The 17,228-nt window shown below is 42.1% G+C and overlaps 1 protein-coding gene across 1 annotated transcript in view; it reads right to left on the reverse strand.

Moving 5' to 3' along the window:
• Nucleotides 1–16,956, reverse strand: part of xkr6b (XK, Kell blood group complex subunit-related family, member 6b) — a 48,530-nt gene extending 31,574 nt beyond the window's left edge. The window contains exon 1 of the mRNA XM_070925852.1: nt 16,391–16,956. Coding sequence (XP_070781953.1) covers nt 16,391–16,956 — 566 coding nt within the window. The remainder of the gene's footprint in view (nt 1–16,390) is intronic.
• Nucleotides 16,957–17,228: the final 272 nt, after the last annotated feature.

The raw sequence follows: 17,228 nt of genomic DNA on the forward strand, positions 1-17,228 counted from the left end.
TAATGTAACGTTAACTTGCTAACTTACCATTAGATGAGTCGACTACCGTAGATTACGTTATGAGGCAAATTCAATCAAAACAGTCAAAACAATCTAAAAATAACTTTATGAGCCTGTTGAACATTGTTGTAACATTATAACGTTGCCGTGCACATTAGCTTGGTAGCTGGCATGAGCCACTTGTCATAGTAGCACATACAGTCGACACTGAAATATCATCTCAATAAATTAGGTCTCTATTGGATTACTGAGTATAATTCTGTGACATTATATTCCTTTCTCACTCTCTAACATATCATCTGGTGTTTCCCCAGAAGTTATAACAACTATCGTGTAAAGAGGATATGATGCCATTAACAGGCGACCAATGTGGGATAATGTAATTACACAACTCAACAAAATATATAACATAGGTCTAGTCGTTTTTACACATTTTAATGTGGAAATGTTACATACTATGCCTTTCAGCGAATTAATGTTTTGGCTCAATTAATTTCACAGTGTCTCTGGCAGGGACAGGTGTAAATGAAACCTGACACATCAAATCATCGTCAGCAGTCCAAATCCAGGAGGGGAACGCACAAACACACAAGCCAGCATGCACACACAGACACACACACACACACACACACACACACACACACACACACACACACAGTCAGCTGAAGTGTGAAAATAACTGCACAGCAATAACAGCATTCGGCGTGGTATATTCATGTAACAGGTATGTGCAGTTATGTAGGTGGTCATAGTGAGCCAAATAGACTCATTGTTATTCAGGGGATTAGTAGGAGTCATGTTACGACATACAATGTAATGTAATATAATTGCAAGTGACGCTTTAAATGACACTCAGTTAAAGTGTGATTATAGACTTTGTGAGTGAGCCTTTCTAAATGTCCAAAATGCCCATTTGAGCTGTCGAATGCAGACATTTATTTGATGTGTCAAACTGCAAATATACAAAAAAATACACAGACGAGCTTCTCTGTTCCAGATGACAGGAGAGAAACATTAAGTGTAGTTAATGTTTTACAAAGCTTTATATTCTACATGAAATACAGTATAAAAGTCATAAATAAATCATAATCATTAACGATTAATGTCAAGATTTTTCTCTACAAGAAAGTCTCTTACAGACAGACTTTGAATCAGAACAAACCACAGCTAAATGTTTTGTTTAGTTTTGGTAGCAAACAGGTCACTGAGGTCGTAAACTGCTCTCTGGAGGACAAACGGCCAATTTTGCTGATATACCTACAATACGCTGATATAGGCTGATATTGGTACGGTCAATTTATTGGTCTTGCTCTAATAAAAATGCATTAGAGATTCAAGGCCTAATAAGGGCATGGATGTGGATTGGTTGCCCTGTTTACACTAACGCCATAAGTCTGAGGTGAGATAAGGAGAAAATAAAGACTGTAATGGTGTAGGGTCACCTTCAGGGGCTATACTGACAAATTAGTTCAAATGCATTTGTGCTGAGGTGGAGAGAGGTTTAAGTAAGATCGCCCTGTTAGGTCAGTGAAGGACTTCCAGCCAACCCACCCTCTACACCTGTTCCTGTAGGTGCCTTATGATCCTCTGAACTAAAGTCTTGATGAGAAGCTGCCTAAAGGTCTCATTTTGGGTTAAAATACTGCACATTGGAGCCCAAACTCGTCACGGTGCAGATTTTATGTCTGCTGTCAGCTTGTGGTGCATGACGGTGCTGCATATTGCTCCATGTTCTGTTACATTCAGTTGTCTTCAAAGAGCAGAGATTTGTGCCCAATGGGGAGGTGAGAGAGAGGAGAGCTCAACCATGCCAAAAAAGACAAAGACCTGTCTGGAATCGCTTGTGCCAGTGAGGGAAAAATGCCCGACAGGACAAGAAAAAAAAAAAAGAACAACCATCTCTCTCTTGGACATAAATGGTTTGGGAAAAGCCTCAAAGTTCTGCACAGAAAACACAATATCAAATAAGTCCCAAATAAATCAATAAACAGACACTCAAACATTGACAGGGCTGCTTGATTTTGTATTCCCAAGGACCTTTCTCCTCAGCGCAGACTAAAATAATTCCTGTGCTGTTTTATTCTTTTTTCTTTTTTTGGGGGGGGGGGGGGGGGGGGTCGCCTAGCATTCCAATAAATGTTAAGCTTATTTCAAAAGGCTCCATGATTAAACATCCCGCTAATCTTGGCGCGTTCTACATAAAACTCCACAGAGCATAAATCCAGTTATTGCAAAATGTGAGCAGAGGCAAACATAGAAAGAGGGGTTGCCGTCAATTTTCAGGTCGAAAATGGCAACTTTATAAAGACAGGAAATGTGAGGAAATGGGTTAAAAACGTGTAAATTAGCCATATGGCTACTCAGGACTGCTGCATGTGTGGGTGAGAGAAAGAGACAGAGAGAGGGGGGAAAAAAGAGTATGAGGAGTCTAAGAAATGCTGTAAATACATTATAGCAAGTCCTTACTTAATTAAAGATTAGATGCAAATCTATTTGTGTTCTTCCATAATTTATAATAGATAAATGTGTGAAGTAAATAAAATCAACAGCTCTCGCGGAAGGGATATTTATCGTCTACTTTTTTGTTGTTTCTTCCAAACCTGTAATCCATATGGAGGCAAGGGAGTCGCAGTAGCAGTTTTCAAACTGTTATGTCCCTTAAAGGAATACTGGACTAATCCACTCAGACACGGTGGCTGAAAATATCTCACTGACTCCATTTCATCCTGAAACCACTGCAGACGAAGTATAAAGTGGAACAATGTTCATCCACATCTTGGACCCAAATTGGCAAGTCATATGGTATATAATATCCCTTGCATATTAGAAAACCACATGATTGTTATGTATATAAGTGTATGTATAGCAATCAAGGTTGCTTGTACATAAACATAATATTTAGACTTTTGTTGTGTATTCAGATTTTATTTAATTTCCCTGTTTTATGCAGTGACATCAGAGATATCTTGATCCACATTTGAGTAGTTTAAATCCGGTCTCACTGAACATTCTCGTCTCCATAAATGATCAAGTTTTAATAAATGGTGTCCCACAAGGGTCAGTTCTTGGTCCAATTATGTTCTCTGTGTACATACTTCTCCTTGGCCACATAGGCCACGTAATTTAATGTTTTGATATCTGTTATTACTTTCATGCTGATGACACATGGCTGTATTTTTACCTCTTAGGTATAACAAGATACTGATATGCACACAATTACTTGTTCATGTGCAAAAATGTTAAGTCCATTGAAATATCTGGTTCAGTCCAGCTTTATCCACCCACATCAAATCGCAAAGTATGAGATCCTTCCTTCAGCCTGAAGATTTTGAAAAAGTCATCTATGCTTTTATTAGGTCACCTGCCTTAGCAAATCCTCTCTATTTCGACTACAGCTGGCACAGAACTCTGCAGCAAGGCTTTTAACAAAAACAAGACGTAGATCATACATTACTGAAGCTTTAGCGTCTCTCAATTGGCCCCCTATCAGTTATAGGAATGATTTTAGATTTTTAGTATTATCATACAAGGCATTACATGGTCAAGCCCCTCTGCACTTACAAGAGTTGTTGTGTCCTTCTGGCTGTTACAAGGTCAAGACTGAAAAATACAGGCTATCATGCTCCTTGACTCTAGAACGGCCTATCACAAAGTGTTATATACACTAAATCAATGCACATCATTAAAAAAAAAACATCTTAAAACTGACTTTTATCTCCCTCTTTTCTTCTTTCTGTATAGCACTTTGGAATTTATGTTTTGAAAAGTGCTATAAATAAAGTGTGCTTGCTATACATTTTGTCTTTCAAAATGACTTCCACTAATGAGGATCTGAATCTGTAATAATCTCATTAACAATGTCACGCCATGTCTTTCTGCAGAGCCAAACTTCACGGCAAAGCATCAGATGTTTTACACTATACCATATGAGATGAGTCAACTGCCTCTCAGCACTCATTGTAGCATAAGGCAAAAGAACATTCACACCTCCCATGCATGTATTCACACACACACACACTCACACATTTACATACATACATGCATAAATAAGCATTTACACGTATATAGCATGAGTGAGAGGCAGGTGGCTGAAGTTCTAAGTTTTTCTTGTGTGTGTTTGTATATAAGGCGTAGTGCCATCAGCAAGTTCCTGCTGCTTTTGTCTGAACACACAAGCACACTGACCACAGTGTATTTAAAAACGCCGCAGGGCCCAAAGCATACAGGCTGTTGTTAATATGTAATTCACTGTGAGGGCAAACAGACAGGGAGCGGGGATGCAGTGGAAACAAAACAAGAGATAGGAGAAGAAAAATAGTGATGGAGGTAAAGAGGGAGGAGAGGTGGGAAATAAACGGTAGGGAAAGAGCAAACACAAATAGAAACAGAGACAGACATGAAGAAGTACAAGAGTCAGAGAAGAGAAAGACAAAATAACCGGGAAGCAAAGAAAATAGGTCTGAGTTTCAACATCTGAAGCACACTTGGTGTAGACCCATTCCCTGTCCGACCTGAAGAGGTGGTGATATGTGACATCTAACTGATCACTGTTGGACTCCTGAGCAGATGACCTCTCTGCTGTGATGCTCTCAGGTCCCCCTCAAGAACCCAATTTAGCTCTCCTGGCTCGCCACGGTCACCTGAAGAAAGGAAAAAGCCACCCAGCCACAAGCATCAGGAAGAGAGGAAGGACACACGAAGGACAGTGATGGACTGCTGAGCAGGAGGCCTGAATATGGGCTGTCCTAAATATGATGAAGCCCCTAACATTATGTGGGCCAGGTTTTTCTTACAGGAAATGTCACATGAACATGAATTCAAAGCGTGAGGATGCAAGCTGGTTTACATATACTGTAAAAACATGTTTTTAAAAAAATTTAATCTCTTGGGAAACTCTTATCTCCTTGCCGAGAGTTGAGAAGATGAGTACTTCTGTCATATCTGTCTGTAAAATATGAAGCTGGAGGCAGGAGATGGTTAGCTTAGCATAATACTGTAAAGACCAGCAAACCAAGGGAAGCAGCTACCCTGGCTCTGACCAAGCTAGCTGGTTATGGGGTTATGTGTGGGACTATTTCTTAGTCAGTATTCATGCTAAGCTAAGCTAACTGTCTCCTGACTTTAGCTTTATTTTGAACAAACATGAGGGTGGTATTGATCTTCTCATCAAACTCTCTGCAAGAAAGCAAACAAGTGTATTTCCCAAAATGTCAAACTATTCCTTTATAAATTACCATCAATAGTCTGCGTGTAAAATACATTTCTACATATGAAACAAATATTTTATTATTAAATGATAAAGCATACTTGCCATACCTCTCCAATCTAACTAATAATAATAATACAACAAAAACTAATCAGAAGTACCATACATATGCTCACAGTGACACACATATACTCTCGCTAATACCTGTTATGAGTTCATATCTGATAATCTGTTGGCACTGCTCCTTAAGATCCTTAAGATAGATGTTCTGGTGCTCTTTTCTAAGGGATTTTTAATGTACTCAAAAAATCAGTGCGAGCTGTAACAACTTGGTGTGTGTTTATGTTTGCATGTTGACAACTTTCTGAAAAGGAGCGCTATGCAGTGAGTTGGAAAATGATAACATACATAAGAAACGACTGCACAGCAGTGTATTTTACTCACTTCTCTCACTGTCAGAGTTGGCATGATTTTGTCTTCTTCTCATTCTCATATTAGCACGGTGACACCCTGCTCAGTGAGCTGAGACAGCATGCACACTCTGCATGCAACGGCACTGATTTGGTGAAAGGAGTGAGCTCTTTTGACTTTGCAGGCAGCGTATCTTCATATAGCTCATTTCTCAGTGAGTGTAACAGCTCACTAAGCAGGGTATCACCATGCAAATATGAGACTGAGAAGAGACGACTGCGAAACCCTGCAAGTGTGACACTGTGAGAGCGAGAGAACTAACGGGGCTGTTCAATTATTTATAAGCAGAGATTGTCTGTTTATCAAACTGACGCCTGGAGCGTCGACCATGATTAGACTCAAACAATGGTGGTCTTCTCTGAGCACTGCTGATGCAGCTTCTAAGACACAGCCCAGATATGAATGAAACACAGACAGCATCAAAAATAGCTATGAAGTGTGTGTATGCATGTGCGTGTGTGTGTGTGTGTGTGTGTGAGGATTTTAAGAAAGATGTACAAAAATAATTTGATAATTAGGTTTTGGGTACACGTCTCTTTCATTGTATATGATTGCAACTATGTAATACTACGTTGTACAGGATTTATTAACCATTTACACACCTGTTATGGAAGCTTTTTTGGGAAAAGTTATAGTTGTTGACAAATAAAGTGTTACCAGGTTAGGTGTATTGTGATGATTTATCATATATTGCTAAAACACGATTGATCCTATTTAACTGCAATGAAATGTGCGTTGAGTAGTGGTCCAACATACTAACAAACCTCAAAGTATTCATGCGTGCTACTAAATGTACATCATTAGCTAAAACATAATGTAATTATGAGGACATCTATCTATTTTTCTGCTCTTTTTCTCCAATTTTGAACCTGCCAATTACTGTCGTCGTTGTCGCTGTAGTCATGCGTCTCCTCCAATATACAGCTGCTTCTTTTTACCTGACGGCAAGGGGCAAAGGTCACGCAGAGGCTCACACTTCTTCTCAAGACTCCACACCCCTCTGCCCCGACAACTAAACGGCAAGAGACAACACTGCAATGACAGTACAAACTGTTCGACTCTGTTCGATGGAGCACGTTGCTAAGCAGTGAACACTGCTGCCCAGGATTTATCCAAATCTCTGTCATTGCAAACAAGTGCTTTTACCCTGTTGAACCCCTGCCCCACTACGGCCGCATGGCGTATTGTCAATCTTCATTTGCACTGGCCTTCCATTTTATTGTTTGTTTTCTTGTCCATTGAATATTGCTATTCAAATAAAGTTTAATATTATTATTGTTATTAAACTTTAGTCCAGTATTTACACTATTTTACCCTTGGTTTGGGTGTTAATATCTGGGACTGTTTGGCTTTGTAAATGTTTGACTTTCTTCACCTGCCACTTGTTTACTTCCACTTCACACTGGGCAGGTTGTGTGCAACCAGTTTATATGATCTCCTGGGCTGAGTGCAGCTTCCCACAGATGTATGTGAACATTTTTTTTCTTGAGCTGAAAAGTGGGGCTGAAAGCTGCACAGCACTGCATCATGGGGCGTTGATTCTCAGTTGGATCTGCAGTACTAGCAACCCATTTACAATAAAGGAGTAATTTGATTCAGTAGTAATATCAAAATCTTATTTAAAGACCCTTCAAATGTTGGTTATAACCTCTCCCTTGTGCAGCTTTTTGTATCAATTTGCTCTATTGTGTGAAGTCTTTTCAACAGCGCATAAATAAGTGCCTGTGAAAAGCAGTGAATCCAAAGAAATGGCATGTAGCGTGAGAGGAGAGCTATTAAGCCACAGGTTGACTCATGAACCGAGGTGTAACAGTTTCCTGCACAAATGAGACGTTTTGTCAGAAAGAGGGAGCAGAAGTGAAAAACTAAAAGGACGGCGGAATGTGGGAGATCTGAAAATGGGCTCTGTAGGGAGTAAAAGATGGGTGGTATAGCAGGATAAGGGAGGCAGGGAGGAGGTGTTGAGTTGTAATGGGGCAGGAGCCAGATGCTCCAGTTTCCTTGACAGAAATGGAGGTCAAGTGCAGCTTTATGTGAAGGCAACACAGGGAGAGAGGCATAGACATAAAGAGAAAGATGGAGGGGAGGGAGGTAGCATGATGACTTTAACTAGTGGTAGGGGACACAGCATTTGAGCTCACAATGTAGAGAGCCAGATTCTTCTAAAGATAGCAAATAAAGAGAGGATAAGACAGCATAGAGGAACACACAGTGAGGTGTCTTCTTCCAGGATGGATGGTGGGGGATAAAAGGCTTTATGAGAAGCCTAAGAACATTAATAGGTGTAAGTGATAGGGAGGGATAAGAATAAAAACATATGTTAACTTCGCAGGGAGGACAGATGGTAATGTGGTGGCTTGAGCTTATGGAGAGCACTAATGGATAGAGAGAGTGTACGGGGAGAACGCATGATGATCTCAAATAGTGCATCTGGGAGTGTAGGCCTCAACTATTTCAGGAGAAATGGAAGCATAAATATATATTAGGAATATAGCTATTAGGCTGGGGTCTCCAGATGAAAAGTAGCCTTTGTGTGTAAGCATTTCAACTTGCACTGGATATCCTCTGGGCCCAGGTAATGATTTTCTCTGAGTAGAATATGCAGTAGACTAATGTGAAAAAATATCACACAACATGCACGGTGTGTTTGTTGTGAACACTTCTGAATGAGCTCAAAGGAAGAGTTGCAACAGGGCAGATTTAGATTTTTGTTTAGAGGAGAATGGAAATAACAGACAGCTGTAGGGAGGATTGAGAATTGAACTGATGCAGCCAATCTAATTGCCAAATAGAACTAGGCACACAAACACCAGACTTCAAAGTCAATAAATCCTACATTGTCATGAGCCAAGTTCCACAAGCTCGCAAGCTACAACTGTAGCAAGCAGAAAAGAAGAGTGTAAACATGTTAACAGAGCCTACAGTACACAGAAGCAAATTGAAAAACACTCTGAATCAGGAAAAGATGTGTCAAATTTAAAGGATAAGGCTGGTTTTGAATGAATAGACCAAAACCAACAATGCAATAGTCCATCTCTCATCGCTTCCTGACTTCCCTGTCCTGTCTGTGCACTCAGCCACAAGCCCACTGGTTCCCACACTGAAATCTTTAAAAAACAGGCTACACATATTAACTCCTTTTTTAAAAAAAGGTTCAGTAATTTCATAACAGCTGGACACTGTCGTTTTAAGCAAACATTACTCAATCAAGAGTAAATAGTGCATTTATTGGGTACTACTTTCAGCTGCGGATTAAAACACATTTAGTGCTCTTGTGAGTATTTCTGGCAGCAAGATGGTGTTTGTGGGATTGAATCAAAATAAACTCCAGTGCCCATGTTTATTAAAATAAACAAACATGTCACCCAGTGCACTGGTGTGGCTCACTGATGTGTTTTTAATAGCTTAATCTCTGTGCTCTGAGGGAAAGTGTGCAGGAGATGACTTTTCATAAAAGAGGAGAGCCAGGGGAGGGTGGGAGGGGTTCATTGTCCACTGGCTGCACCACCTCTCTCTGATCTAAAGTGCCTAAAGAAACAGGACATGGAAATGTGTAATTCTGCCAAGGCGTGTGTGTTTCTGTGTGTCTGTGAGCAAGAGAGAGGCTGGGACGTGAGACTGCATATAAGGAGGTATATAAAAAAGCTACTCTCAACTCCCCTGAGGTGTGGTTTGTGTATGTGCGTATACACATATGTATGTGATCTGCACACAAATCTGTCTGGTAACCCATCTGCCCGTGTGCTTAATATTCCTTCATGGGTGCCGGCCTGTTTCTGTCTGTTGACCAGCGTTGAGAGGCAGCAAGGATGTAACATCAGGGCCTTCAGGCTTGTACTACTAAATATTGTTTTGCTCAGGAGGCAGGCCTGAGGCGGTTAAATCAAGCATCATCACAGGCTCTTCATCCCCATTAATTTGCCCTACACTGAGCTTAAGAGCTCTCTGCAGTAACAGTGGGTGTTACCGCCTGTGAAAATAGGATTGCAATCAGCTAACATGTTGGCTACTAATTTATTTAGGGTTTTACCCTTACATACAGAGGTAGGGTCACCAACAACATTCTGTTAAAACTTGTTGATTTTCATGACAGACTGTTAAATGGTGCATCTGTCTGTTTATTAAGAGGTGAAACATTTGGATTCAACTGAATACCGCATGCTGAATCAAACATTTTCCAGCAATACTCTCTAATTCAATAACCCAGCTTGAACTCACATCCTGATGACACTGAACCAAAACAGCAATTGAATCGGTTTTTCAGATCCCCCTCTCTCCCTCTGCTACTTGAAAAGCTGAAGCACATATTTCGGTATCATTTATGGCTTTCCGTCTCTTTACCCCCAGCTGTGACAGGTTCCAAAGAAAGCCGGCTTGCATTGAATGCTTTCTTGCATTTTGATAGGCTCCTCTGTCACATAATTGGGGGTTTTCTTCGAGCGCTGACTTTAAAGGTTTGTCCCCTGTTATCAGTGCTAATGAGAAAATGAGTAGCGTTGCACTGATATGTTCCAAAGCAGCAATGGAAGTTTAATGTGCTGTCTGTAAATAACACAACAGAGTCAGACGTGTACTTTAAGAAAGATAAGTGCTTTCCGTCTGTCCCTGCTCTTTTCATCTTTCGTTCACTCTAGAACAACGTTAAGTTAGTGGTATTTAAAGTGTTGTAATGTGTTTCTTATAAAATGAACATCAAGACACAATATTTTTTCCATTACAACAGTGGAAAACAATTGGATTTTTTAAGGAGATTCACAGATTTATTTAATCTGCCCGCAAACAGAATGAGCAGCCTAGTGCGACCCAGCCGTCTATCTGTTGGTTCCTTCACTCCTAAAATACTCCAGTGCCTCCACAGTGGAGGGAACAAGATGTTCCTATCTTTCGCCATTTTAAACTCTCAATACATAATTACATGGATTGTAACCAATTTATCCAAGCCTTCATCTTTTCCCTCTTTCACCCCCTCAGCTGTTTTTTTTTCCTTGACAGGGCAGCTGGTTGCATTGTATCATCTCAATGTCTCGCTTCACCGCGTGTACAAAGATTTTTTGGCAACTACAAGCAGCCCAGCCAGCCAAGAGAGGCTTTTGTCGACTCCTTCCCAGTCTGTATTAATATTTACCAGGCTAGGAAACAGAGGCAGATGTCAACCATGAGGCGATTTCTTCATGTTGCTCTGTGGTGAGCCCACTCTTGTTCTGGATTAAAGTGTAATCCAAGCATCAGATTTGTGGTGTTGAAACATTTTGTACAATTGCAAGGTGCAGGGGGGATTGGTCCCCACTTCTTTGATTCCTGCAGAACTGGAGGATTTCTTGACAGCCAAGATAAATGTACAGTTTCAGTTATACAATGACAAGAACGTAGATGTTTACCAGCATATTTATCATTCTCACTGTGGTCTCATTTGACCCCTACACATATGGAAGATTTGCAATTCAGCAGTCTGAAGTGTATTTCATTTTGGCACTGAACTGGAATATATTATGTTTATACAATAATACAACCCACACACTCAATGTAACATAATGAAAAACAACAGGAATTAACATACATCTTTCTCATTAACCCTACTGAAATCCAACTACCTACTCTATTCATTTTAATATGCAGACATTACTTAACAGAAACTAACAAGGCCAACATTAGTCTGTTCCACCCTTCACTATTGACAGCAAGAGTCCAAATGTGCACTGAATATCATTTTAAACCTAATATCACTATCACACCATGACTCATATCTTCTAGATATCGTCTTCATTGTGGTTAAGATGCTGTGCAACACAGTGTTGTGTTTGTCTGGGAGGCTGTATGACACCCAGTGAGACAGTATAAATCAATACACACTCTCATGTACACACACCCTACAATGCTCAGTGTGTTTAAATTGGTAAAGGGCTGCTTGAAGTTAAAAATGCCAATGCATTAAAACGTATCAGCACTGGACAGCTCGCACAAAGAGGACAAGAGAAGATCAGTCTTTTCAGGAGGGACAGCTCCCGAGACCATAGACTGTATATAAAGATGGACGACATAACAGCTCCCTGAAAGTGAAGCCAAAACATCTCGATCGCTCCCTGGTGGCTGGCTGCAGTATAGGTCATAAACCCCGCCCCCTCCATGTTAGCGAATGGGACATGGGCCAAACGGAAAAAAAGTAAGTGAGATAAATTATTTCATTTTAGGTAGTTCTTATCACGCCGATGTTTGTTCAAGTGTTCATTTTTCTGATACATTTGGTTTCAATTAGGTATTTGATGCATGATTGACAGCTGAGATTGACTGTGGTGTGCTCACGATTGGGTGGGACCTTGATACCGCGGCTCCACTCCCCAATCACCACTGTGCAGACTCTGACTCCAAATGACGTCACCAGTGCAAGATGGCAGCAGCCATATCCGGGATATTTTGGCTTCATTTTTGTACAGGCCAAGATATCCTGACCTTTAGTCTCTAGTTTGGGTCAAGCTCCAAAAATCCTGGATCTTACATTTCCTACAATACATTTCCATAGCAGCCTCCATTAGACCTAGGCTCCGTGCCTCCTAAATGATGACATCAACGGGGTAATTTTTTTCAAGCTCTGAAAAGCTCCCTCCAGAGCCACGGAAGACATTATACCGCTGTTTTCCAGATATAGTACTTGTTGTGGTGAGTTAACTGAACTTAATGTGTAATATCAGTGGAGTGCCCTTTTAAATGTGCAATAGTATTTAATAGTTTAACCACGTTTAAATATTTGGTTACTGATTGTATTTAGAGGTTGTTTTTAAGCTGCAGCACATATTTTTCTTTTAATACTGAGACAAAGAATGGCTTCAGAAGATATTTGATGTTGCTCACTGCTCAGTCTTGAAATTCTTCTCAGTTTGTGAGAAGCTACTGGAAATGTCCTTTTATACAATATTTTCACCTCCAACTATAAGAAATTAAAAGGAAAGAAGACGACGACACCCCACCCAATTCTGCTGGGATTTCCCAACAACAAAGAGCTTCCAAAACTTTCTGCACGGATTTCCTCGGGGGAAGGGGGGCAAAGATGGATGCAGTTCTTTTTCAGCCAGACGCTAATTTGGGTTTACACTGATTAAGCTGTCCATCGTACTGCCAGGAGACCTCTGTGTATGTGTGATCCACTGTGCGCCTGAGCGTATGTGTGCAGAATCTCTAAAGCTTAAGGGGACACCGTCAGCAGTGCCGGTGATTCACAGGGAGGACGACATGAAAGAGCTGTGGTGAGCCAGTGACATGGTGGGATTACAGATGGGAGAGGAATCCTCCCCCGTTCAGTCAACAATTAACAAGGGGATAACTGCAAAACAAGCTTGGCCATTCTGTCATCAGCTCGGTCCTCAGGTGCACAGAGGGAAAGCAGCTAATTGAATGTAGAATTGAAACTAGAATTGAGTAATGAGACATGATGAGGCAGTGTTGTTGACTGTCAGCACTTCATCTTGTTTTCTCACATTAATGAAGGCAAAACATTTCACAAACTGATACTGTAGCATCTCATTAACAGTTGCAGTGATAGTTGTTTTGAAATCCAGTCATAGAAAATGATCATTTATTCCCCATATGATGACAAAATACTAGATAGGAAAAGTTCAGACAAATCCAATAAATTGCATCATATAGTGGAACTAAAACCTAAAATAAGCAACGTGTTGTTTAATATATGTTCATGCACCATACTACAATGTAATATGATAACATATGCTACCTTTTGGCAGTTTGGCCTCTCACAGTGCCTAATAATCTCCATATCAAGTGTTAGTCCTGTGGGTTGTGAACTCTCACTAAGCTGACAAGAGCAGCTTTTGACCCTCAACCCCCGAACCAGCAGCCAGGCGGATCATGTCCGAAGGGAGACAGTGGCCTGACAATGATCCCTCGCCCCTGGCTTTGTGCTGTCACAACATACACACCAACACATTATGTTTACTTGAGTTCCTCATAAGCAAGTTTCAACGCACTAGTTTCTTTTTTTTACTTTGATTTAGTAAAGTTCGATTCGGTTCATCTTAGGTCAATTTCTACAACTGTACATGTAAATTTGAAGCTAGGGGTGAAAACCGTATAAATGTCCTTAAAAGCAAATATTTCTAATGTCTATATAGTCTTCACTATACACACCAACAGTATTTGTTTATCAATTTTCTGAAAGGAATAGTTTGACATTTTGGGAAATATGCTTATTAGCTTCCTGGCGGCGGACAGGATGAGAACATCGATACTGCTCTCAGATATGTTTGCTAAATACAAGGCTACAGATAGCAGTTAGCTTAGCTTAGCACAAACGGCAAAATAGCTGGCCTAGCTCTGTCCAAAGGTAACAAAATCCACATACCAGCACATCTAAAGCTTGTATGTTTGTTTAATACATACAAAACCCGAAGTTTAAAAAACGACAAATTGCTATTTGTTTTTTTAAAGATACTTTTTCGGGCTTTTTGCCTTTAATCGATAGTGACAGACGAGAGAGACAGGAAAGGTGGCCTTTTATTATATATGGGACGCCCGCTCAACCAGGTGAGCTACAGGGCACCCCAACAATTTGCTGTTTTACGGCTATGTGCCGGGGGGTTATGGCTGCAGTTGCCAGGCAACCATCTAAGACGCCAGGAAGAAATAGTGACATAACACATAACTTAATTAGAGAGCTTGAGAGGTGCTATAGCAGATGGATTTTGTTACGTTTGGACAGAGCCAGGCTAGCTGTTTCCTCCTGTTTGTGCTAAGCTAAGCTAACTAACCATAAGCATATTTTCCCAAAACGTTTAGCTACCCCAATTTGTAGGCCCCTACAAAACATAGACACAACGTAGACATTAATATACACAAGGTAATATTTCTATACAATTTCTACAATATGGTGGACATAAAGTACATTATGCATACAAGAATGAGACAAGACCATGTGCAATGTTTCTTTCCCCGACACTGGTACATCCTGTCCAGTGACACAGCAGACAGCTGCTGCTTACTGCAACAGAGATTGCTCTCACTCAAAGGTTTACCTTCACATGCATCAACCACTATTACCACCAACACAGCCAATGACTTTGACTGTGCAACAGTTCACAACACTCTCCACATCTTCCTCCCGCTACAGATATGAGCAATGTAATCAATTGAACTGCACTAGAGTAAATAAACTTGAGCCAATGCAACTGCAGCTAATCAATATAATAGCCTTCAGGTGCAGCTCAAAATGAGTCTGATGAGGAATACAGAATGGATTGTCTCATTCTGGGAAAACCCATCTTGACAGGGGATGTGCCTGCATGCACTAAATGTAACTTGAAGATAAGAGTGAAGATGCCACATGGAAAGGAAATTAGGCTTATTTTCAGACTAAATTGTGAGGGGGGGGCAGGTGAAACTGGATGAGAAGGTATCTCATTTAAGCCTTATGGCAAATTTTTTTTTCCAAAAAGGTCAGTGAGTTTCAGTTCAGATTGTACTCTCAGTCTCAGTTTGTGAGTAATTTATCCTGTAGCACAAATGTTCTCATGCATTAGATTACAACACAATCATGGCTTAGAGTATCCATTTGTCTGATGAGGAGCGAAGGCAGCTGTCAAACACAACCACTGTAACAGAATCAGTGCTCAGTTTCTGGTGCACAAAAACGCCACAGACGTCGACTGAAACCTGAACTGAACTGAAATGAAATGATTTGACCCCTTCCACTGAGTCTCGCAGTGTGCTGTTTTACATTTTTTTAGCCGCTGGCAGTCCTCTCAGAGCAGCCGTCATGCGTTACTTTTTTTCCCCCCATTAAATGCCAGCCACTGCGTCTGTCTGCACCAAAAACAACTCGCTGCTCAGAAGCTCCGACTGAACAGCCTAAATGGACCAGATGAGCTGCGCGCACCAGTGTCACATTTTACTACTGCTGTAGCCGCTACATGTCACAGATTACGCGCAGAGACGAACACCGCGAGTGTCCCCGCGGTCCCCCGACGCATCGATTTGTATGGCCAAGAAGCGGACTTGGGGACCAAAGATGTCGAGCGTCGCAGAGGAATCGATGACATCATGTCTGTGGGGGGAAGATGTAGTTTTGTGAGCCGTGAAAACAGATGCTCGTCTGGCCTCTAGTTGCAGAGTTGGAGTATTTGATGCGGGGAGGGAAGAGCGGGTGAATCGAGGCGACCGTGCGCCGTGTGATGCACTGTGATGTGAGCGGCGCGCCTGATACACACTCAGACACGCGCGCACGCGCGCTCATACACACGCACACACACACACACACACACACACACACACACACACAAGCTTTCGGCTACTACCTGTCCGTCTTTGAACAAATAGCCCTCTTCCCTCCCCACACAAGCGCAATGGCGCACTGTGATGAAATAATCACCGCGGTGTAATTTCTGTGCAGCTGTAGCAGTTTGTTCTGGACACGTTTTGGCTGAGAGCATGAAATATGTTGCAACACGCTCAAGATGTAACTACATGTATTGGAAATGCAAATACAGGCATGTGTGACACCAAATAGTGGAGGCTGTGAGGCGAGCGTAATGGCATCACCACGGAGCTGATTTTCACCCCAGTCATGTCCACAACAACGGGTTATACCAGGTGACAGTCAAGAGGAGGTTACAAGGCAGAGTGAATGGATGGAGTGAGAGGAGCTGGCGGCGCCGTGCTTTGAGGGGTTTAACTGATTCTTTTAAAGGCAAAACTTGAAGTTTGTCTTACCTCCACACTTGTCCCATCTGAAAGATGTGTATGACGGTCTGCCAGACCCAGACAGAGAGGCGGCAGCACCTGTCTCTTTGCAGACTGGCTGCTCTTCGACTACTCAGCCCCTCCACGGAGCCCAGTCCGCCCCCTGTGTAATCCTGCACAAACCACCTGAAGCTCAGGATCTGGACCAGAACCGAGGGCACCAGCACGAAGAACAGGGTCAGGCCTGACCACAGGAAGTCCTGCTTGTGGTAATAGTCGATGGCCAGCCACAAATCGGTCCCCACGTCCCAGAAAAAGACCAGCAGCGCCAGGATGATCCACAGGCAGTCCAGCCAGAGGCGCTCCTCCTGCGGTGGCCGCGCCGCATCTCTCCCCTTCCCCTTCCCCTTCCCCCGGAGGTAATGCAGGCAGGCGCTCCGGCAGCCCCAGTAGCACGACGAGGTGTTGCAGCAATGGCAGATGTGGAATGAGCTGCCGTTCCGAGTGTCGTCTTCTCCCGTCCCCACCACCTCGTCCAGGTTGTGCAGCTGGGCGAAACCGGTGACGACCCCGCGACCATCGGATTTCGCTGCCATCTTTCCCTCTGATGTTCCCACCTCCTCCGGCTTCCGGGGTTCGTGACGACACTTCCCTGACACCTGTTTTGCACCCCAAATGTTGGAGCCATCTAAAAGCGGGGTGTCAGCGCGTCGCCGTCGCTCACTCTGTCCCCAGATAGCGCACTAGTGGCGCCACGGACGCAGCGCATCTTGTCTCGCTTTCCCTCCACTGCAGATCTTTTCCCACCTGGTATCAATAATCGAATCTACAAGTTCAGACAGTTCAATTGGTAACTCATGCATCCAAC

The sequence above is a fragment of the Enoplosus armatus genome, chromosome 19, assembly GCF_043641665.1.
Source record: "Enoplosus armatus isolate fEnoArm2 chromosome 19, fEnoArm2.hap1, whole genome shotgun sequence".
Classification (NCBI taxonomy): domain Eukaryota; kingdom Metazoa; phylum Chordata; class Actinopteri; order Centrarchiformes; family Enoplosidae; genus Enoplosus; species Enoplosus armatus.